General features: G+C 39.7%; 1 protein-coding gene across 1 annotated transcript; it reads right to left on the bottom strand.

Moving 5' to 3' along the window:
• Positions 1-1,908: 1,908 nt before the first annotated feature.
• synpra (synaptoporin a) lies at positions 1,909-23,503 on the bottom strand. The gene is made up of 6 exons (XM_054617517.1): positions 23,486-23,503; positions 23,302-23,367; positions 4,285-4,409; positions 3,173-3,371; positions 2,709-2,900; positions 1,909-2,160 (listed from the first exon to the last, which is right to left on the bottom strand). The coding sequence occupies exons 1-6, from the start codon at positions 23,501-23,503 to the stop codon at positions 1,909-1,911; spliced, it is 852 nt and encodes a 283-aa protein (XP_054473492.1).
• Positions 23,504-23,630: the final 127 nt, after the last annotated feature.

The raw sequence follows: 23,630 nt of genomic DNA, 5'->3' as shown, positions 1-23,630 counted from the left end.
TAAATGTCCATATGTAAACAAGTCTTTTTTTCTCCCCCATCTCAGTTATTGTAGGGATGTTGGTAAAGATTCACTGCAGCCACAAGATGGCCTCATTATCACAGTTTGTTTTCTTTTGGCTGATATTTTGTACAGTATACCACCGTTACCACTAATACGAATGATAAGATATGTTTGTAAATGTATATTACATCTGTGTACTGCCTATAAACTACAAATTAATTCTACATATGGGAAACACTGGGACTTTTCTTTGTACACAGCATGTTTGTCGGTGTGCAGTATAGCTTAATTTATCTGAGTGGCAGTGAAGATTGAAGAGTGCAGTGTGTACATAAGATGAAGTCGTGCACATAGTCTTGTCTGGAAAATACTGCACATGACTGATTTGATGACCAAAAGAAAGAGCCACTGACACACCTTCTCATTGTGGGGTTCCTAATTGTACCGGCAGATTCTCAGAAAACTAGAAGCATCCTTCAAACACTATCTCTGTTTCTGTTGAAACCAAGGCAACAGGTCAGAGGTCAGGGGTCAACCGCAAAACATCTGGTTTCCAGACTGATACAACAACTAAGAGAAACTAACTCCTTTTTTCACAGTTAGATGTACAGTTTCACACAGATCAGTGGGAGAGATCTCAGCCGACACATGCAGAGCAGGTTGTACATTGGCCAATTTATTAACACAAATGCATGTAAAATATCCGATATAATGTACTAATTTCAAGTGCCCGTAAATGGACCTGTACACATTTATCATGGGTGTCAGACTGTTATACATACATGGATGTCCAATGTGCTTTATTACACTGATGCAAGTCACATGCTGAGGAAGTCCAGAAACAGGGTTGCACAAGTCATATAAATGTAAACAAACAGCAACCGGGCATTATCCATTCAATATCACTATACATGAATTGCAAAGATTAATTAAAATTTGTACAAAACTGAAGTGATTTTAAAGCTCAATGTTAGTTATGTACAGATGAGCCCACCATTCACTATTCATCTACTATCACTGTGGTACTGATGTGCTTTTTTGCTGGGCTTTAGCAGTGTCAATGGATACTCTGGACGTGCTCTAGAGAAGTGAAACATATATATTGATATATATCTTTAAATTATTCAAATAAAATGACAGTGAGATATGTGAAAACCATGTAAAGAAACATGCTGCATTGGTTGCATACTGTACTTTTGTCTTAAACAACCCCTGTATAGTGTATTTTGCAGATTACAGTTATTGCTCTAAGTGTTTCAACTTTCTGACCTGATCAATGTCAGACATGAGTTGAATGTATTTGTCATATAAGATGTAACACATACATTTCACTAACTTATCTTCTAAATCTGTATCAGAATTAGAAATACTCATTATCAAAATATAGTTCCAGTTCGATTAGAAAAAAATAATACACTGTACATGTAATAATTAGTAATGAGACAGGGCAGTGAGATTTTTGCAAACTTTCAGAGATAAAATTAGCAGGTTTTTTTAAACTAGTTTCACAGAGAGCATATTACAACAGCACAGATACAACATCATGCACTGAGTCGACACCATTTTCGAAACTTGGAGAATTATACAAACACAAAGCACTTTTTCCTTCCACAACAGTGCAAATCCAGTCAAAACAGTGAATGTCAATTACCAAGCACATGGCTAGAGACCATCACTTATGAGTTTCAAAATACAAGAAATACAACATTCAGTAAACGACACCTCTGACAGAGTAAAAGGCTAAATCTACAATACCCAACAATACTTGTTTCTACAAAAGGGTGTACTTTGACGCCTTTGATGCCTTTTTTTCTGTATTTGACAAACTTTCCTCCACTTCTATCACCCCCCTGATTTCTCAGGTATAAAATGCAGAAGTGCCACTCACGAATCAAAAAGGCTCGGCTACATTTGATTGGAGTAGGAAGTGGGCCCTCCCACCTGGCTGTACTCAGACGGCTGGCTGAGGTTTCCCTGGGTGTTGTAGCTCCCTGACTGGTCAAAGCTTCCCTGGTTGTAGGGCTGCTGGTTAAAGGTGCCGGACTGTTTCTCAGATGCCCCGTCTGCTAACCTTGAGGCACCCTTGTGCCAACCGGTCTCCTTAAAGACAAACCAGATATTCCCAGCCCATAGAACAAAGTTGAGAAACCCAAAAACCTGAAGGGAAAGAGAATGAAACAAAGAAATATTTAGCAAATTAGAAATTCTAGACAGTTATGCATAAATTCTTGTATTTTGACATCTTTATTTGTATTCCTCTGTATGCTATTATTCTTCTTCAACTACTTAATTTACTAACATAGACATTTTATTCATACTTGAAAAAATGTTCAGCTTCTTTAGGAAGGTTGGGCCTCTTTTCAAATTGTTTATTTTCAACTGCTCTTCAAAACATTTCGGTTGTTAGGTTTTCATCTTTGAACAACAAAAAAACTTCTCCAGAACTCACATTTTCAACAGTTCTTACACAGTTCCAACTGCTTTTAGTACTTACGTACACTTCAGCTGACACTTCAACTTGAACTGGTGCTAATTTCTTTCAGGATTTCCAACTCTACTCACTACTTTAACTTCAGTTGACATTTAACTCCTTTCGGTTCTTTAACTGCTACATCAACTTCACTCAGTGCTTCAAGTTCTTTCAGCTCTTCCATTTTAACTGCTATTTCAACCCAGAGTTTGGGACACACATACTGTGAACCTACCACTGAGGTATTGAGTCCGGACCAGCGTGGTCCATGTACAGAGCCACACTTGTTGGTCTGTACTTTGCAGGCAGAGATGAGGAGCTGCACCTCATCTGGATCAGTGGCCATTTTCACATCAGACAGAGCCTTGGCCCAAGCAGAGGAACTGACCAGCCACATGAAGGAGAACACCACTGTCACTATAAAGTCCTGATCATGTAAGAGAGAAGAGGCAGGATATGGAAAAAAATCAAGCTCAAGAAACCAGAACATTACTTTGTTACTACTTTGTTAAAGTAGTGGTTGCATGATGGGGTTTGTTTTGTATAGCTTTGTCTAGTATCATGATTAATTTGCAGAGTCAGTATAAGATGGAAATTAATTATAGAGTTAATTGAGAATTTAAGGGTTAGATTATATAATATCAAGTAACCACCCACTAAACACTGAAAATGTCCTCGGTCGGAGTCCACTCTACTCACAATGAGTGGTCCTCGGTTGTTTTCACGGTACTTGTTCTGAAAGAAGATGTAGACAACAGTGGCCATGAGGGAATACAGGAAGGCGAAGACAGCAATGGTGACGAAGAACTCTGCAGAGGATGAATAGTCTCCGATGAGGAACACGCGTTCGCTCATAATGCCCTCACACACAGGCGCTTCAAAGGACACCTGGTGCAACCTGAGACACACAGAGGGAGGTACAGGGGTCAACCCAATTCAAAAGATTGTGTAAATAGCAATATTTTGCCAGGATACGTTTCACCCAAGGATGTCCTAGAAAATGATGATACAGTGCTTATTTCATCTTCCCTGTCTTTAACTTTTTCCCGTCTGACATTTTCTGACTTTTAGCATGATACCTCTAACAATTAGTAATGAGTGGAAGCAATCCTTATGACAGTTTGCTTGTAATTGATACCAGGAAGTTAATAATTGTATCTATTTCTTCGCAGATTGCAGCTGAAAGGAATTAAAACCATTAAAACTGTCCACTTTAGGTAACTAAATGCCTCGTAATGTCGAATGTTATGTTTAAAAGTGAGTTCACACAAGTCAGAAAAAAGCATATTCTCTTATTCACCCAGTTTTGACAGAATAGGAGTCTCAGTATCATCTGCTGCTTTTAAATAAATAATCCTACATGTGTCCACCTACACGTATTATGAATTCACTAACCTCCTACATTATGTCACAGAGACGTGCAAACATCAGGCCCCAGTGTGTTTTCTGAAAGTAACCACATTGCTTACAAATATATTGACTATGTTGGCTAAATCATCAATTTTACATAAATGCAAAAATGTTTTGCAGAAATTCTGCATTGCATTGCACATATAGGCTATGAGAACATATGATTGGACAGTATTATTAAAATTGCATTTAAAGGTCATGGTTTTTGCTGTTGAAGTCCAATAAAACAGTGAGTGGAGAACTTAAATATGGTGCCATACCTCAGAAGAGGGATCCCACATTGCTTCAATAATTTTAGTGTCAATGAGCTGTAAAAACTACACCTATTCTGTACAGATTGCACTGATGTATTTGTGTTTAGAAAGGCTGAAGAAGCAATTCAAGCCCACTCCCTTACTCACCTGAAAGGATAAGCAAAGTCGATGCCAATGCTGAGGTTGCTTCTGGCCTTCTCCATGCAGTCGACACTAACCTGCAGCTGCCCAGAGTAGCCCCCACATGTCGCAAATGCAAAAATGGCAAAGAGCTGCACGAAGAAAGACAACAACAAAAATCAGATGCCAGTAGTTGACTTAAGAGACAAAACACTTGTTTGAAAAACTTATGCAAAGAACGGATTATTGCATGTACCAAATTGCTTCAGCACAGCAAAATTCTTACGACTTGGCAAGCATCATTCATCTACGCAGTAGACGTCATACATATAACAAAAATAACATAAAACTCTATAACACTATGACAATAAAACATATAAAAAAGTAACATTAACATACAACAATTTAAAAAAACAACAACATATATCTCTGTAGCAAGGATACGGGACCTTTAGTCACTGATCTTGTAGTTTTTAAGGCACCCTAAAGTATTGAACTTCTATAAATATGTTTGTATGCCACAGAGTTGATGAATCTTATATGTTAGTCTAATATATGTCACACACAGAGACAAACCTTACAGCTTGTTTGATGCAAAACACAACTTATGCATTTGAATTATGTTGTCATGGTAATTCAGTGTCTATCCTCTCAATGTGTGTACACCCATGGGTAATAAATACCGCATTTTGGCTTTTCTGTCATGCATCTTGATGACCATTATTGCTATAATGTTCCCTTTATTGCAAGCATTGGATGCTAAAATTGGATGTGATATTGCTGGGCTTATAAAAACAATATGTGAAATTAGTCAGATCCACTGTGCTGGCTCTGCTTGAAATGACTGTATTGGCATTGTCAATCAGGACAGGTTTGCCCAAACAAGTCAGTAAACATTGACTTACGGTAAATGAACTTGTTTGTTTTGACTGCTGAGCCTGCCTGCATGGACCAGGTTAGGTCATCCTTGATGTACACACGAGGAATTGAACCCCCTCTGCAGCTTCCTGAAATCCACGATTTCCAGGTGTGTTGCCACACAGTCAGCGTACAGGGAGTACAGGAGGGGACTGAGTGCAGCCTGGGGGCCCCGGTACTCAGGGTCAGTGAGGAGGAGGTGTGGTTGCCCATTCTCACCACCTGGGGTCTGCTCGTCAGGAAGTCCAGGATCCAGTTGCACAGGGGTGTTTTAAGACCCAGGCCCCTGAGCTTCGGGACGAGCTTGGCAGGCACAATAGTGTTGAATGCTGAATTTTCCATCACAAATATTAATATACTTATGCAGTATAATTGATTTTATTGGCCAGTAACTCTGTCTGTCTGCTGTTTGGAGATTTGGATAGGTAGGGATTATAAGAGCTTGCCTGCTGAAAACAGCTCCATGTTGCTACTGGAAACAATGCTGATGAAAAGTTGTGGGCCTAAATAAACAAAACAACGTGTTGAAAGACAATAAACCGCTTCATAGATCTGTGGGGAACTGAAGACTTGGGGGATAGTTCTCTGTGCGTTTGTCACTATGAGCAACGTCTTTCACTTTACACGTAATAAGTGTTAATATAAAATAAATTGATAAGCTTTAACAACACTTCAGTTGAGTTTGAGACACCTCAAAACTGAGCCACAAGAAACGTTAAAACTGTGGCTGGAATGATTTTTAGTAACAAGCCCAAGTTGCGAATAGTGAGTATCAGCAGTCCCACCACTTAAACATTTTGCTTACGGACATCTCAACAATTATTTTGGCCGTGAAGCCAATTTAACACCAGCTGATAGCATTTTTGGCAAATGGACTACAATAGCTGCAGTGAGTGCGTAGGCTGGGCTGAATTAGGACAGAGACAGAGTCTCTGAGTCAGGAGGAAGAGATCACTGTTTGTGCTCCCTCCACTTGCACCACCACACTTATTCAAAAAAAGACCGATGTTAACATTGTTCCTTGGGCATTATTCTTGTTTCACATGGGCCCCACAATACAATAAATGATTCCCCTTGGACAATAACGACAAAGGAGAATCTAAACTCTGAAGACAGCAGTGATAGAAAAATATCTAAGGATAAAGTATACTAACAGATAAAGAATTTAAGTTTAAGTAAAATGCAATCCGACAGATACAACTGCATTAGCAATGTGTACGAGAAAGATGTAAGTGATTACAATTAGAGAAAGGCAGAACCTGCAAGCTTAGCATGATTACAGACAGTAAAACTCTCATTATTAGGTCACAATTTGATTTATATCCCCAAAATAACAACAGTTTGATGACACACAGATAAAGCAGAATGATCAACTATTGAAATATTACCCACTGTGTTTGTTGTAAAGCTATATCCACAATAAACAATGCACTTGAACTTACCGGAGCAAAGATAACCATACACATTGAGGAGAGAAAGATCAAATCCAGTTTTATTATGCTGCAGGGCTCCCAGAAGCCTTCTAGTACTGAAACAGGAGCTGGAAGAGGCTGGATGAGGAAACCACGGCAATGTAGTGCGTGTGTGTGCTTGTGTCATGGACAAATGTCCACCTACAACTATTCAACATATCTCATACCTCTTCATTCCTCTACAATTCTGCCCTCAACCACCTCACAAAAAATACACATTTTCCAAATCAAAGTTTCCTTCTAAAATGTGGCGGAAGACTAATTAAGTGTCTGTTTGCTCAAGTTGAAACTGTAGGATATTTAAGCTTTAATTATAAAACTAATGAGACTATGGCTACATATTTTTCATTATTAATTAGACACATTTTTGAAGGTGATACTGGACTACGCATTGCTGTTTACTCTGTTAATCTCTCTGTGAGTATTCCTCTACTGCTAATTCTACACTAATGCAATGTCAGTCTGCTTGTTGAAACAACATGATTGATTCAGCAAACTCTCAGCTCTACAGCTGATAGATAAACATGGCTGAGATACCTTTTTTCAAAACAGGAAGTGGTGAGTAGATTAATTATGGACACATTTGACAAAAAAACAGCAAATAAACCTAAATGCAAATGACAAAAACATGGGTTTTGTAGCCTGTACTTAGATGGCGAGAGGGTAGAAATTAATAAACATTTCTGCTATTATGTGTATAAAGCCAACAACTTTGTTCCTCATAATTATTATTATTATGAATCAGAGTGAAAAGCAATGTGTAAAATAAGCTTTAGTAACAGTCTATGTTACTAAAGTTGCACTCTATGTTGTAAGGGCGCGAACAGTTGCTGTGTTTTTGGGCCCTCAAATATTTTGTTCTCAATATAGACATTCAAAAGGCAACCTGAAAAGCGATGCATGGAAGAAGTTCAGCTCCGAACTCAGTATTTCTGGTAAATAGGCTATGACGAGCCTTGCATTTTCAAACTCTACATGAGAGACTGAGAAACTTTACTGTTATCCTTCAGCTACACCTTTTGGATTGTTTTTATTTGTTTGTATTTAAAGCAAAACATCTTGTGTCCACACACTCACAAAAACTCAAAATAACTGTGATTTCACAAAAGAGAGAGTTAATTAGATCTTCTCTTACCACTTTGCTCTTTAAGTGATGAGTAGTTTTAATGACATATAGTACGATAGTTGTGTGTGAGTGATTGGTAAAGCTGACACAAAAGGCAAGTCATTTCCAGCTGTTTACAATCTCAGTCTGTTTAATTAGTCAACCTTAAAGCTGGAGAAGAAATGTGAAATATGCATTGTGAACATTTGCTGCTAAAGATGTGTGTGAATGTATTTATTAGAAAACATGCAAACAATTCTAGTTTAATGAAAATGCAATGGATTATGAAATTCAGTTTAATTTCAGCTACTACACACTCTGCAATTGTAAGAAGCTAATGGATAAAACTCAAGTGAATTTAGGGACCGGCACAATTTGATGCCCTTACTATGGAAAAACTTCCACGCAAAGGCACAAGTGGAGGCAGAATAGATATGACGGTGCAGCAAGTAGAATAAACTTGTGTCATTTTATTTTTTTATATCACCGACATCATTTAAAAAAATGATGTCAGTGATATGGGGCAGCAAGGCAGGAAAATAGCACCGTTAGCTTAAAGTGAAACGTAAAATTGCAATGTAAATACTTAACAATAATCCACATGGATAGTTAGATGGATCTTAGATGAAAATCACTCAGATGTGTACTTGAGGAAAATGATGCGTTCACCTTGCATATTTAAGATAAGATAAGATAAAATAAAATAATCCTTTATTATTCCCGCAATGGGGAAATTTACAGGATTACAGCAGCAAAGAGTATTGTGCAAACAAGAGACATAGTAAGAAACAAGATCAAAACAAGTATTACAAATAAGTATATAAGTAATAAAACAGTAAAGAATATAAAATAAGTTAAAAAAAAGTAAAAAATCCACAATAACTAAAATAGTATATATACAGACAGAATAATTATTGTATTTCAACTTCAGGTGCCCTTTACTTGTATTCTTTCTATGAAAACATATTTCTTGGACTTACTGCTCTTATGTTGAATTCTGTTTCCCTTCCAATAGTTTCCCTTTTAATATGCTATGTCCATCCATGGCTGGGGCTATAGGGCTAAGGTTGAGTTATAGTTAAAGTTAGCGTAAACAAAAGTAGACACAACAACGGCTTTTAGGAACAGACTTCTGAAATACAAATTGAGAAACACTCCAAACAGGTTAGTTCACAAAGGGGCCAACATTTGTTACAACACCTTTTAAGGTAGAAATTGAAAAAGACCAGGTAAGAGATATGTGACTAAATAATGAGCCGATGGACTGATGGGAATACATCTATATTCAACTGACAGTTTGGTATTTTATGAGTTAAAAACGGAAGGACTGGAACCAAAGTCAGGATCAAAACTGATAAACAAGATTCTGGTTATAATCAACAAACATGAACATGCAGCAAAGATATAATCACAGTCAGACACTCACATCCAACCTTCTAACACACACACACACCCTCTGCCCTTAATATGCTCTCTTTTCGGCCCAGTTTTCCATATAAAGCTGTTATAGCCTCAAGACTTCTCACAACCATGATCACCATAATCAGACCTGACGCCTAGTTAGCACGAGCCTTCCCTCGCCCATATTATAGGCAGCTGGACGAGCAGCTTGCCAGCAGCTAGGGAGGAGATATTTCTTTAGTTTGAATGCCCCTCGGCCTCTGGAGGGCGCTATTTAATAAGCATCAGCCTTTATTAGATCATTCAGCCACACTTCCCACTCTCATCCTGGCAATAGCTGTCAGCATGTTATTGAAGTACATAGAGATTGTGTTCATTTTTCTGGCAGATGTTAAAGCTAGGGTGGGTAATTTCTTTACTGTAATATTTGGCAAAACTGTCCTAATAGCCAGTCAGCTATATGTAGGTGAAGTGCTCTGAGAATATCTGCTCATAACTTTGCTCTCCCCTGCCTCTGTGGGCCGCACCCAAAAATTGCCACCGCTCATGTACACTTTGACCAATCAGAGCGAGGCTCCGATTCTCCGTTCTTATTGGCTGTGGGACTGTCCGGTCACCTTGGCAACGACGTTGGTGCGTCCCTGCGTGTTTCGTCTTCCTATCAATGTAACTGAATTCACATGAACGCGCATAACTGACGTTCGGTGGGAGGAGCTACAGCAGGTAGCGTGGCAGGGAGAGGCCAGAGAGCACGCGACGGAATCTCAACGGCTGTTTTCTCCAAAATCGCCCACCCTAGCTTTAATATACACACAAAACTAACATGGCACCATAGAGTCATTAATCAGTACTTAACAGTTTGGATACTTAGTTGACATACTGGGGTGTTGATTCAGGAAAGGCTAAGAACATTAGAGGGGTAATTTAATTACCTTGTACATTTACTATAGTTTTACTATAATAAAAAAATGTATATCTGTTAACTGTATGGTGTTTTATTACTGTTTCATCTTGATAAAGCACCTTTTTCTCCCTTTTAAATGCCATATAAATAATTTTAGTATTCCATTCTTTTTAAATATAGGCCTGGCTGGCCAAATCTTTATGCACACTGAAGCTTCAGCAGATAACAAATCAAGAACATTCACACCATTTAGTCAGTGTAACCACCACATTGCCGTGGAGACGTGGCCCCAGCTTAAACCCACATAGGTTTTAATTCCAAGGCGTACAAAAATGACATGCTCACTTCCTCTGGCTTCAGGATTTGAATAACTGCAATGGAAAATATATGGGTGCTTATTTCTGGTAAGATATGATGTATCACTGGGAAACCACAGCTTTATCATGTCTTCGTCTGTAGCATGCTTATGGTGGCATGGCATATTTTTCAAGGAGGAAGATACAGCAAGCTGTAAAAATACTTTTAATTTTGCATTTGGTTTGTGTTCCAAAAGAGAATATGTTTTCTTCTGAAGCAACTTTGATGGTACCAATTTGATTCCCTTTTGCCTATTTACGGCGTGAATAGTTACTGTCACTTCTGTCTGCTCATTGGCCTGTTTGGAGAATCAACTGCTTCTTAAGAAACCAATTCTCTGTTTATTGACCTCAGAGAACATTGTAGTTGCAATCCCTTTTCTATACAAAGTGAGATGTTTATTTGTTTACCATATTTTATTGCATATTTTCGTATTTCTATTTTTCAATTATGTCTTTTTTATTACACTGTGTTTGTTGTTGTTGTTATTTACTGTTACACACTTATTAATCACCTCGCTAAATTCCATGTACCGTATTTTCCGCACTATAGGGCGCACTGGATTATAAGGCGCACTGTCAATGAATGGTATTTTCGATCTTTTTTCATATATAAGGCGCACCGGACTATAAGGCGCATTAAGCGAAACAAAACAGTCAGTCAGTCAAACTTCCTCCACTTCCTACCATTGATTCATTAACGTTGAATTCTCTCGCAGCTGCTCTATTCCCATGTTCTACTGCGTGACTGACAGCCTTGAGTTTGAAGTCCGCGTCGTAAGCGTGTCTCTTGACAGGAGCCATGTTGGGTCCTTATACACACACACTGTAATATGATGGTGAAGCACAGTATGTATTACTCCGCGACGCTCCTGACTACGGTGGCCGTGATGCTGCTGCGGTGCGGCTTTGTAGTTTACTAAGTCTACTAAAACATTTTGACAGAGCGCCGTGTACCACACAAAACCGCTTCGAGGTCAGTAAGCACAACCAGAATTAATCCATATATAAAGCGCTCCGGATTATAAGGCGCACTGTCGTTTTTTGAGAAAATTAAAGGCTTTTAAGTGCGCCTTATAGTGCGGAAAATACGGTATTTGTAACGTACTTGGCAATAAACAGCTTTTGATTCTGATTCTGATTTTTTGGAAACCAGTGAAATCAAATAAAGAAATACAGCATAGGAAATATAGTCTGTGATTGTGACATATTTTGAGAAGGTAGAAACATTAGAAATTGTATATTATCCAAACTTTTATCTATTACATAAATGTTTATGGCTTCTCATTAAAACTAGGTAGCTGTTAGAACTTCTAACAGGGGCATGATTGCACATGCTGTAGCTATACTTCGGCTATTTTTTGGGAAAGAAAAAAACAATAGGTCCAAGGTTGCTGTTGTGATGTTGTATTGTTAACAGCTAATTGTTATTTTATGTTATGCTATTATTATATATGCATGCAGCTTTAAAATGCAGCTTTTCTCTTTTGAGGGAATGAGCTATGTTGTAGGTTTTAAATTTCAGTGGGGAGGATGGCAAAAGTATTAAAATAATTAACTATAGACGTCAATGCCCACTACGGTCACTGGTATATTGCGGGCCTCAACTTATTTCACTGTCATGCTCTCGTCCACTAAAATTATATCTGGTACCATCTGCCTGACTCCATGTGAATGCAGCCTTAACTATATATTTGGCTATTAGGTTGATGCACCAGGGCTTATATCATATCTTTTTGGCAATATTTCGAAATAAAATAATTAAAATAGTAAAAAATTACAAGTTGGCCCTTATGGACATATGGCCATCCTAACATTCGTCTATACCGCAGATGCCTATCATGATCTGGGTCGCTTAGCAAGGTGTGGCTAAGTTAGGTCAACCTGGATCAAAGCCAGGTGCTATGTGATAAACCGAGGACTTTCCACTTGTTCCCTGCAGCGTCAGGCCTCAGGTGGAGGCTAAATGTTGCTCTACCTGGCTGTCATTGCGCACAGCTGGAACCTCTGCAGGGAATTCCTCTACTGGAGTGTTTTTAAGTGATGAACTCTCTGTATTTTGGTTGGTTTTTGAGGCAAGACGAGGCCACAAACAAACACGCAAAAATGTGCTCAATCGTCTTCACACATGCTTAACAAATTCATATGCAACTGAAAGGACTGATAAATACTGTATGTGCAGAATGTGGCATGTGCTTATCTGAACAAACAAATGGCAGAAGAAAAGTGACCAGAAGAGCGAGAGAATAAATATTCTCTCCTAATTATCACCCCCAGATAAACATCTCTCTCTCTCTCTCTTTGTGTGTCTATACTGTCTTGCTCTCTCCTGCAGCTGCCTCCACTCCCTGTGATTTTCTGCTCGGGTTTAGCCCCTCTCATTTCTAGCTGGGGCTTTTGAACAGGAGAGCGTGGCATTGTGGTAGGAGGGTGGGTGCTAAGCCCTGCGCCCCTGTGTGTTTATCTGCCTCTTCCAGCTGGGCTCCTCAGGGAACAAGAGATACAGAGAGAGAGAGAGAGAGAGAGAGAGGAAGACAGAGAATACGGGGTACAGGAATGAAAACCGTCTGCAGTGCTAATATTGCTCTGAAACATCCCCGTTTGCCCTCTTCTCCACTGACCTACATGGCTTTGACGATCACAGTACTTATCTAGAGACCAATATTTGCTTTCAAACCAATGTGAGGTACATTCCCACTTCAATCAAAGATTCAAAAACAAAAATACAACTTGTGATATAATCTACAGATTTAGGTGTGTGGATTCGGTTAAGAGTGCCTATATCTGTCTGAGACTGAAATTTAGCTCAGATGAAGCCTTAAATTAACACTGGAAAAGCGAAGGCTGGCTGAGGATTATGAAACTGATGCAAAGGCTTCAGGGCTTAACCACCAGCAATCAGACCTACTGTCCAATACAAACAGCCCTCCATTGTGGAAAACAGGAAAGACAAATAGGGTGTAGTATAAAGATGATCCAGGCAGAGAAGCAACATTGAAAGTGAAGAGGGCAAAAAGACAGAGTATTTAAGAAATGGCATCCTGGTATATGAAGAACATTTGACTGTAAAATAGATCATACAAAAGGCATGACAAGAGAAAACGGAGGAGCTGCTTGAACAAGAGGATGTGATAAGAATGTCAGAGGATGCGACGGTGGTAGCGACAAGCGGGGAGAAGAGGATCACGATAAGTGGCAGACAAGCTAAAAGGTGTATCAGCTGATGAGCTGTCCATGACATTTTCACGAGTCAGACAAAGATGCCACACACACACACACACACACACACACACACACACACACACACACACACACACACACACACACACACACACACACACACACACACACACACACACACACACACCTGCTCTATTCAAGTCGATAGGAATAGTTGTGTTGTCAAGTGTCTGGCTGCCTCAGGAGGAGAAAAAACGCGTCAGATGTTCAGCCCCTCTCCCTGTCTGACTGGGAGGGGGAAAAATCTAGGACACTCTTTATGAAGACATAAAGAAAGAAAGAGAAAGATGAAACAGAGACTGAGACAGAGATTGAGAAAGAGAGACATATCTCTTTCAAACTGCTGTCCTCTACTATAACACATGTTGGTCTGTTTACATGTTTACAGGATGTGGGTCACTACTTAGCATGTGTGCATGCTCTCTGGATAAGTTTACCTGTTCTGACAGATTGATTCAGACTTCAAATTCAACTAAATGTGAACTTTGATCTTCACTGGGTTCAAGCTCATATTAGCTATTTCTGAACATTTTAACCAACCACAAAAGCAAATTAGGAAATAAATTGCTTTATGTGCCGCATGCTATCTTTTCTCTTCTGTTTCTAGGGTGGCGATCTTATTTCATGTAATATTTCACTGTGGATGTAGAAGCCTGTGTCATGTGTTTTCATGCTTGTTTATTCATTCATGCTTATTCACAGCATTTCCATTCACCAACAGTATATGTCCATGCTTGTCTGTGCATGGCTGCATGTCCTCTCTGTGCATGTGTGTGTTTGTGAGTCTTTAAGGGCCTAGATGTAAGTATGTAATGTGAATGTATGTGAATGTAGAGTAAAAATATCTCACTCTCTCCACTCAGGCAGAAGCATTAGACACAGTCCGCGCACACACACACACACACACACACACACACACACACACACACACACACACACACACACACACACACACACACACACACACACACACACACACACACACACAGTCTTGCTTGCTTTCACTGCTGCATTCCGCCAGTGTGCAAACATGAGCAATTTGACGCCATCTAGTTGAGTACAAAACAAAAAGACAAACGCAGATCAGGAATGGAAGCACAGAGGGGCGAGCATAGATGCACAGTTAAATTAACCTTTGATATTAGAGGGACAAAGAAGGGATATCACCCTAACTGACATACTGTTGTTCAGATATGGAAAATAATTAACTCAAATATTTGTGATTTTATTGTTTTTAATTCATTTAAAATTGGGGAAAACAAGAAACAAATCCTATTACACCCTTACCTTAACACCCGAGACAAAAGGATTTTCCCTGCTCATCAAACAGATGAGCTAATGCTCCGATAAAATTGACCTTGGCTGCTACATCAGTGTGAAAAACCCAACTACTTCACTGAGCCTTTATGTGAAAACTATCTGATCTTTGCTTCAGTAGAAGCACCACAGAACAACATCAGAAGCACATTTAGCAGCGGCTAATCCCTTCCTGCGCGGGGAGCGCTTTGTGCCCTGCATAGCCCAGATTCATCTCTCCCACTATCTCTACCTCAGTAAGCTTGACTGACCACAAGCAGGCAGAAAATCTCCATTTAATTTTGTAACAGTGCCCCTTCTTGGTGCTCCTCTACTCCCCATCTGGTTTCCATGGCTACTTAGTCAGGTGACCTAACTGGAACGCCCTGCGGAGAAAGTCACTGCACTTGTTAAGCTGGGGGCACCCAACGGAAATGTAATACAACCACACTGTGGTGTGTGTGTGTGTGTGTGTGTGCGCGTGTGTATATATGGTGAAGGGTTCATATATGCAAGAAGAAATGTCTTCACATGAATCTAAAATGATCCAAATTTCTGTGAGTCCCTGTGTCTTACTTGTCAAAGGAATTCGAGAGATTCAGGTTAAGGACCATGTTCGGATTGGGAACTAATTGGGAATATCAGACGCATATTGGCAGTGCTTTGGTGATGTTTAATTATTGGACTTACTAGTCATAGACTGTCCATAAGAAACACTGTAAAGTGTACCTGCATTCCCATACACTGATGACTGACTTTGTAGTCTTATTATTAGATCAGCAGCTCTATGTTTTTCACAATCAGGTGAATAGGACTGTCACTAGTTGGATTTGGTTAAGTTGGTCATTTGCTACTCATTGTTGGTCACTAAGGTAGGAAAATATAATTCTGGTTAACCCCTGGTTACTGCAGTCATTTGCCGCCCCCCAAAACCTAACCCTGCTTTCCCCTCTGATCTGTCTGAATTTCTCACACAACTCTGCGCCATCTCTCCATCCATTCTGCTACTCGGTGACTTTAACATACACGTCGACTCATCGGACTCCACAACCTCTACAGAACTCCTGGACATTTTTAACTTCTTCAACATCACCCAACATGTCGACTTTCCCACCCATAAAAAAGGACACACACTTGACCTGGTCTGCACCTCCGGCATTACCATCAGCAATCTAACCAGCATCGACCTCACCATCTCTGACCACCTGGCTATCACCTTGGACATAGACATCCCCACCCCCCATGTTAAGCAGAATCGCACCATAACATTCCCGAACATCAAGTCCATCAACCTCCCCTCGCTCTCCTCCACCTTGGCTGCCACCGTCTCTGCCTCTGCCCCTATTTCGACTGCTTCCCCCACTGCCCTGGTCAATTACTATAATGATGCACTCTCCTCCTGTCTTGACGTCATCGCCCCCAAAAAATCAAAACTCGTCTCCTTCACCCACTCTGCCCCCTGGTACACTGACCAACTTCGCCACCTCAAAGTGCAGGGCCGTCAACTGGAACGTCTTGCCAACAAAACTGGACTCACTGTTCACCTTGATGCCCTCAAACTCCACCAACAACAATATAAAGATGCCCTCAACACCGCTCGCTCCTCTCATTACTCCTCCATCATCCAATCTGGTTCCAACAACCCCAAAACGCTTTTCTCCACCATCAACAAAGTCCTCAAGCCCATGGACACCATCTCCACCTCCTTCACCACCAGCAAATGCAACTCATTTCTATCCTTCTTCATTGACAAAATCATCGCAATACACAACCAGCTGGCTGCCCCCTCCCCCTCCACTAGAATTTTCGCAAACTCAACTGCAATAAATCTGAAATACTCATCATCGGCCCTAACTCCCTCACCCGCTCAGCCCAGACCTTCTCTCTCAACATTGATGGCTCCATCGTCACCCCCTCCACCCAGGTCCGCAACCTTGGAATCATCCTCGACCCCACCCTCTCTTTCCTACCCCACGCCAACCACATCACCAAAACTGCCTTCTTTCACCTCAGGAACATTGCATGCCTCCGGCCCTCCCTGTCCTCTGCCACCACCGAAATTCTCATCCATGCCCTCATAACCCCCAGACTCGACTACTGCAACAGCATCCTCTATGGCTCTCCCAACAAAATCCTCAATAAACTCCAATATGTTCAGAACTCTGCCGCTCTGGAACGCCCTCCCCATCCACATCCGTCAGGCTCCCACCCTATCATCATTCAAACAAGCCCTCAAAACCCACCTCTTCAAACTCGCCTTCACCTGCTAACCCCTGCTCCCTTTCCCTCCCTACCCTCCACTACATGACTCATTCCGCACAGCTTCTCCAGTTTTCTTTTTTTACTAAAATGTTCTGTTTGTTTGTTTTGTTTGCTCCTTTGTGTTCTTTTTTGTTTCGTTTGTCTTCGCCCTATGTAAATCGCCTTTGGGTATCTAGAAAAGCGCTATATAAAATTAAAGTATTATTATTATTATTATTATTATTATTATTATAATAAGTAATGTATTAATGGAGTTTTCAAAATACATGAATGTAATTTTATTTTGTGTTCATTTCTTGGGTCAGTATTTAATTCCCTTTAATTGAATTAACCATAATTTTAATTTAATTAAAATGCAACAAGTAGACGAGACAGTTTAGGGTGGTTAGATTTTTTTTTACTTTCACTTTTGTTTTTTTGGCACATTTATACTAATGTTGGTGTATTGTAATATAAATACAGTGTGTTTTTGTGGCATTTATATTCCTTCATGCTCGTGTACGCAACATACTGTCTTGACACCTGTGCTCCTCCATGTATTATGTGTGTGGGATGTCTTGTTGGAGTAGACATATCGTCCTACAGGAGAAGACAATCCCAACCTTTCCCTCTCTGAGTCACAGATGGAGGACCGTCGTCTCAGGGTTGAAAGGAACACAGCGGTCCAGCTCTGACCTGATCGTCAATAAAGGCCATGCCACATCCAGGAGCCCAGAGGCTACCACAACCCTCAACCTGAGCTTATGTTAAGATCACATCATTACTGGAATGTTACTCTGATTCGACCTCAACTGGGGAAAAAAACACAATGACCTGAAGCTGAAAGATAGACCACTAAAACATTGGAGAAATTCTGTTTCCTTTCCAATGAAATCTTTTGTTACCTCTGTTTTATTTTACCTTCCTCCACATTTTTTTATGAAGCTGTAACCTCTGACATATTATCATCTTATAAAGTTGACTGCAAAAGTGTATGTACCAGCAGACACAGAGCAATTTTAGGATTCATTTGGAGTAGTGATTCTCACCACCTGAGGAATGTAAAGTCTAATATTAACTCTACTTTTAGCTCTGTTTTTGGTCTCTACCGACTCCTGGGGTAAATATCTGTCTCTTTAGCTGTTAAATGCTGCACTTTGTTTGCCAGCTGGTTCCTTGTCATTGGGTGGTGCTGGACAGGTTTTTTTGTTGGAAACAGCTGCATGAAAGGGGGTAGATGAGAACCAAACAGTAAAGTTGCTGGTCGTAAATCCAAAACTAGAGTGAGAGACGCTAAAGTGGGCATGGGAGCTGAGGGGGAAAGAGTTGGGGGATAAGACTCTTTCACATTAGCCTAAATGTAATATTTTAATCCATTATTAATATAAAAATATTGATAAGTGCAGCTTTAAAGTCACCTTGTTTCGCAATCAAGTTAATATACAAGATGGAAACATGTGCCATGAGCCTGCAGATGGGCTTAATGTTGTTAGGGAAAGTGCCTGAAAACTCAACAAGGAGCCCCTGGTTAATAAGCCCAAGGTCCAGGACTGAGCAAAGTTTAAAAAAACCTGAGTATCCCCGCCTTGAGCTTCTCAAGGAAAGACAGTGACAGTCAACCATACTTGTAATGCTATTGGAATATTATTAAGATGTATGAATTATTTAATTAGCATTTAAAACACAAGACAAAAAACATTAACAGAAGGTTTGGGATGAAAGAGGAGTTCTCAAGTTCTTTGTGCAAATGTTGCACAATGCAACATCCAGCTTTAGTAAAATTAAACTACAGATTTAAAATTCCAAATTAAATGCCAGATAAATATAAAAACATATGAACGTAAAAAGCATCAAATTGAGTTTCTTCAGAGTTGAGTGAACTTTTTCAGACATACAACTTTCAATGAAATGAGACATTTGAGAATATCCAACTGACAGACATCAGGGTTGACAGATGCCACCAGTTGCAGAGCAATTTGTGGTAGTTATTATGTAACATGTCATTTTTTTGCAAAAGTGTAATTGGTTCTCTAATTAGCCATCAAACCAAATAGACATTGGGACACTGAGATGTTTGTTTAAATGGATACTATACACTAAACGGCGCCAATCCTTAGAAGCGTTTAACAGAATTGTCATCATATTCCTCAGCCCCGTGTCCCCTTGTCAAAGGGAACTGAGTGATTTCAGTGCTGAAAAACAGATCTTTGACCTGACAAATCTCTTGTGATATCTGTCAGCAGCTGTGGCCAACCTATCTGCATCTCCCTGTTTTCACTTTGGCGTTTGTGTGTGTGTGCGTGCGTATGTGTGTGTGTGTGCGTGCTTATGCTCCTGCACAAACCGAACATTGTGCAGCAATCTGTCAAAAACTATAACACATTACCAAGATGATAGGCCAATGAAGTAGTAACACAAAATGTGACAGAGAGAAAGACAACGAGTGTGAGAAAGAACTGAAATAGCTTTTCCAAAGAAACCATGCAACTAACTTTGCCAATCCTGCTGCTTTCAAAATCGGATTATTCTGAGGTGTATTCTATTCATTTGAGGCTTTGCTGTATTTGCATAACTACACAGTACTTATGGCCCATCTCACTTCAGTTCCCAATGAAAATAAATAATGTTCATCCGTTCTAGTGTTGGGAGATCAGGGTTCCACTCCCGATATGTAATTTACAATTCAAAACATTTTTACATTAATCAGAGTAAGAATTATATTCCATGCCTTATTAAGGCAAACATAATAAAATGTAGCACATATCTGCTTCTCCAATGGCCAACATATGCATGACAGCTTTTACTCCAAGAGAATTTGCCAAGGATGTGTAGTTTTGGGCTGTAATAGACCAGTAGCATGCAAACTACACATATACCAATTTGACTCTTTTAAATTCCAGGCTACATCTAAAAAAATAGCAGAGAACACACACACAATTTAACTAAAGGAAGCCAGCCATTAACCATTGAATCTATAAAATGTCAGAAAATGGTGAAAAAATGACCACCGCAATATCCCAGGGCCCAATGGATAAGCTGGAACTAGAATAGGATTGGCATTTTACTTGATAAATGACAATCAATTATCAACATTTTTGGCCATATATTTTCTGTCACTTAACTAATCGATTAATCAACTACAGTTAATTGGTATTTGGTGCTAAATGTCACTATGAATTTTTCTTATACTTTTTGTAAAGCCAACCAAACATCCTAGTGTTACGTTTGTTACACGTCATTGAGTTTAATTTTTTTTAAATATCCAATTCAGCAGTATTAAGCCTCCCGACAACCAGCTGACACTGTGGCATGCTTCCCCATACTTCTCTAATTTGTTAATAAATTATGAAACCAAACTAAACATTGTGATTAAATAATGTACTATAATGTAATGCTCACTAACTCCGCCCTGCAGTACACATAATGCTGCTCCTCTATTTCCATGTCTTCCATGGACAATCAGCGTCATGATGACTTTTTGCCTGGGACATGTATCAATAGCCTTAGTCTTTAACCACAATGTTATGTATGGGTAGCCACCACCATGTGCATTTAAGAAGCAATTCAATTTGAAAAAGGAATCAGCTCAAAACATTAAAAAGTCAGACAAAATTGACAATTATTGACTAGAAATGAGGAGCATGTTTTTTCTTCTTTTTTTTTTTTTTTTTTTTTTTTTACATCTGTATGAAATCCAAGACCCATCATTGCAAAAATGACAGAATTTTAAGTGTCAAATCTGCTCTTGTTAACTTTGTTAATATGAAATAAAGGAAAACCTGATACGCATTGCAACAGTAACTGAGGGGCAGGACTTCGTGGTCCCATTGAAGAAGCTTTCTTCCATTTTCTAGATTTAACATATATTTATTTTAGATTTAACTTTATACTACTGTCAGGAACAAGCAATAATAAACCCCCCATAACAAGTAATCTATTGCTGCACAGCTTGATCTTGCACACACACACACACACACACAAACATACACTGTGCCCAGCCACCCTAAGGCAAAATGTAAAAACAGTAAACTACTGAGGATGACATCATAGCACATTGGGTCAGTCCTGAGATTTGGGTAAGAGGACGACCCTTACTCATAAATTAGACTCATGATGGACTCATCCTTTGTGAATCATCATTCTGAGTTGTGCTGTAGTACAGGAAGCCACTGACTTGAGACAGTAATTGTGAAATCACCCCGTGTGAGATGATACAACAGCCATGAAGATGCACCAGTGCATAAAAAAAGGCATGTATATCATTTGCATCATGTGCTCAATCAACTGTACACTTTTGTTGCCTTTCTCCTTCCATCACTCACACACACACAAGAATACACAAACATGCTAACACACATGCAGTGAAGAGTTTGGGCACATCTCAAAGGACAGCTTCTGCATGAGTTGGTTCATGGTGGAGAGGAGGGGGCCTTACAGCTGTTTGGAGCAGAATATGGCAGTAACTGACAGTGTGCCAAACAGGCGAATGGCCTGCGTGCACACACATGCTCACACACACACACACACACACACACACACACACACACACACACACACACACACACACACACACACACACACACACACACACGGCCGTAAAACCATCCTCTAGAATCTCCTGCAGACATGGGTGATTATTAATTTCCCTTATCCATGTGCAGACCCAGTACTGACTGAGAATGTAGGAAACCTACTAGAATTCTGCAGCAATCTTCAAAGTTAACGTAACCTGTAAACAAGTTTGTCCGCTGCCTTGACAACAGCCTTTAATGCCTGAGGGCATGTCAACAGACCATACTGAGAGACATGTGTTTCTTACTGGTGTCATGTGTGGGAAGACATCCGCTGCAAGCCTTTTGGAAAATTAAGCACGATTGTCATAAGCACAGAGAATATAGTGGCTGACATTGTTTCTCACAAGTAATTGTGATGTTGTATGTCTTGTTTTATTGTTGGTGATTGGTGCTTTTATATACATTCAAAAAAAAAAAAAAAAAAAATGTATGTAAACACCTATTTTTATGTAACAGCGCTGGCTACAGCTGTGGCCCGGGCCAGTATGTTTTTGAGTTGTCCGTCTGGTCATTTGGTCATACATGCAACATCTCAGGAACACTTTGAGGGACTTTCTTCAAATTTGGCACAAATGTCCACCTGGACTCAAGGAGGAACTGATTAGTTTTGGAGGTCAAAGCTCGAAGGTCACTGTAAACCCCCCCCCCATACACACACACATACACACACACACACACACACACACACACACATTTCTGTCAACAATACAATTATGCATTTTAATGGTATTTTTGACTATCATTACCATATTTGTGAAAGAAGAACAGCATGACAGTTGACATGTACACAATACAATGGAATTCATTTTGAGTCATTTATTTGCACCACTGATTCTTAAATTGGAAATAAACTCTTCCATGAAAAAATAGCAATTATAATCAGTGGAGAGAAAAAAAAAAATAAAGGAATTGTTACACATGGAAAATAAAACATGTGTGATTATATGTTAGTTAATAACACATTATTTTTTCATTATAATTTCATCACATTTCTGGAAAGCTGAAGTCCCTCATGGCTACAGTCATTTCTCTAAACTCACATCAAAGAATATCACTTATCTCTTTTTTGCCTTTAGGGTTCTCTGCACTGTACAATAAACACGAGAGACTACAAACGGCACACAGACACAGAAAAAGGAAAGGAAAGCTTTGATTCAGTCAGAGCTAGGACACCCCGTTCTCATTGTTGATTCCTGTTATATATCATTTCACTTGGAGTTAAATGGAGCATTTTCTTTGTGGACTGGCGTGGTGTTGGCAAAACGCATCCAAAATACGCATAGCCTAATTGGAAAAAGCGACATTTAGTCACGCTGAAACGGATCATAGCCTATATAATTGCGGGTAAGGTCCCTCGTCGTGTGGAAGTAACAGAAACACCACTATATATATGCACCAAAAGCCAACAGACTTTGATCCAGTTGAAGTTGTAACAGAGAGAGGCAGGACATTATTGAGTCAGAACCAGTCAGTGCAGGAATAACGTTGCATAATTGAGTTATTGCATGCAAGAAAACAATCAAAAGTTCCAACTCACCCATTCCAAAACACGGATAAATCCCAGAGGTAATTTAAGCACTTGAAACATCCCCACAGATGCAAGCTGCAGGAGGACACAGAGTATAAAAGCACTGTCATTTCTATCACCAATTAACCACACATTCGGCCAATTTGGCAAATAATCACAAATCTCTGAGTCCAAGTGACGTTTCAATTCTCACCTGATCGGCGGTGTCCATTTCAACAGCACGATGCTTTCTTTCTTACTTGTTTAAATGGATGCAAACACTTTAAAACCGCAAGCCAAGAGCCGATTGATGCTCTCTGATTCCGACTCCAGCCGAGGGAACCCGAGTCCTTCCGAGC

This window comes from Anoplopoma fimbria, chromosome 17 (genome assembly GCF_027596085.1).
Source record: "Anoplopoma fimbria isolate UVic2021 breed Golden Eagle Sablefish chromosome 17, Afim_UVic_2022, whole genome shotgun sequence".
Taxonomy (NCBI): Eukaryota; Metazoa; Chordata; class Actinopteri; order Perciformes; family Anoplopomatidae; genus Anoplopoma; species Anoplopoma fimbria.
This window is presented reverse-complemented; position numbering and strand designations above follow the sequence as displayed.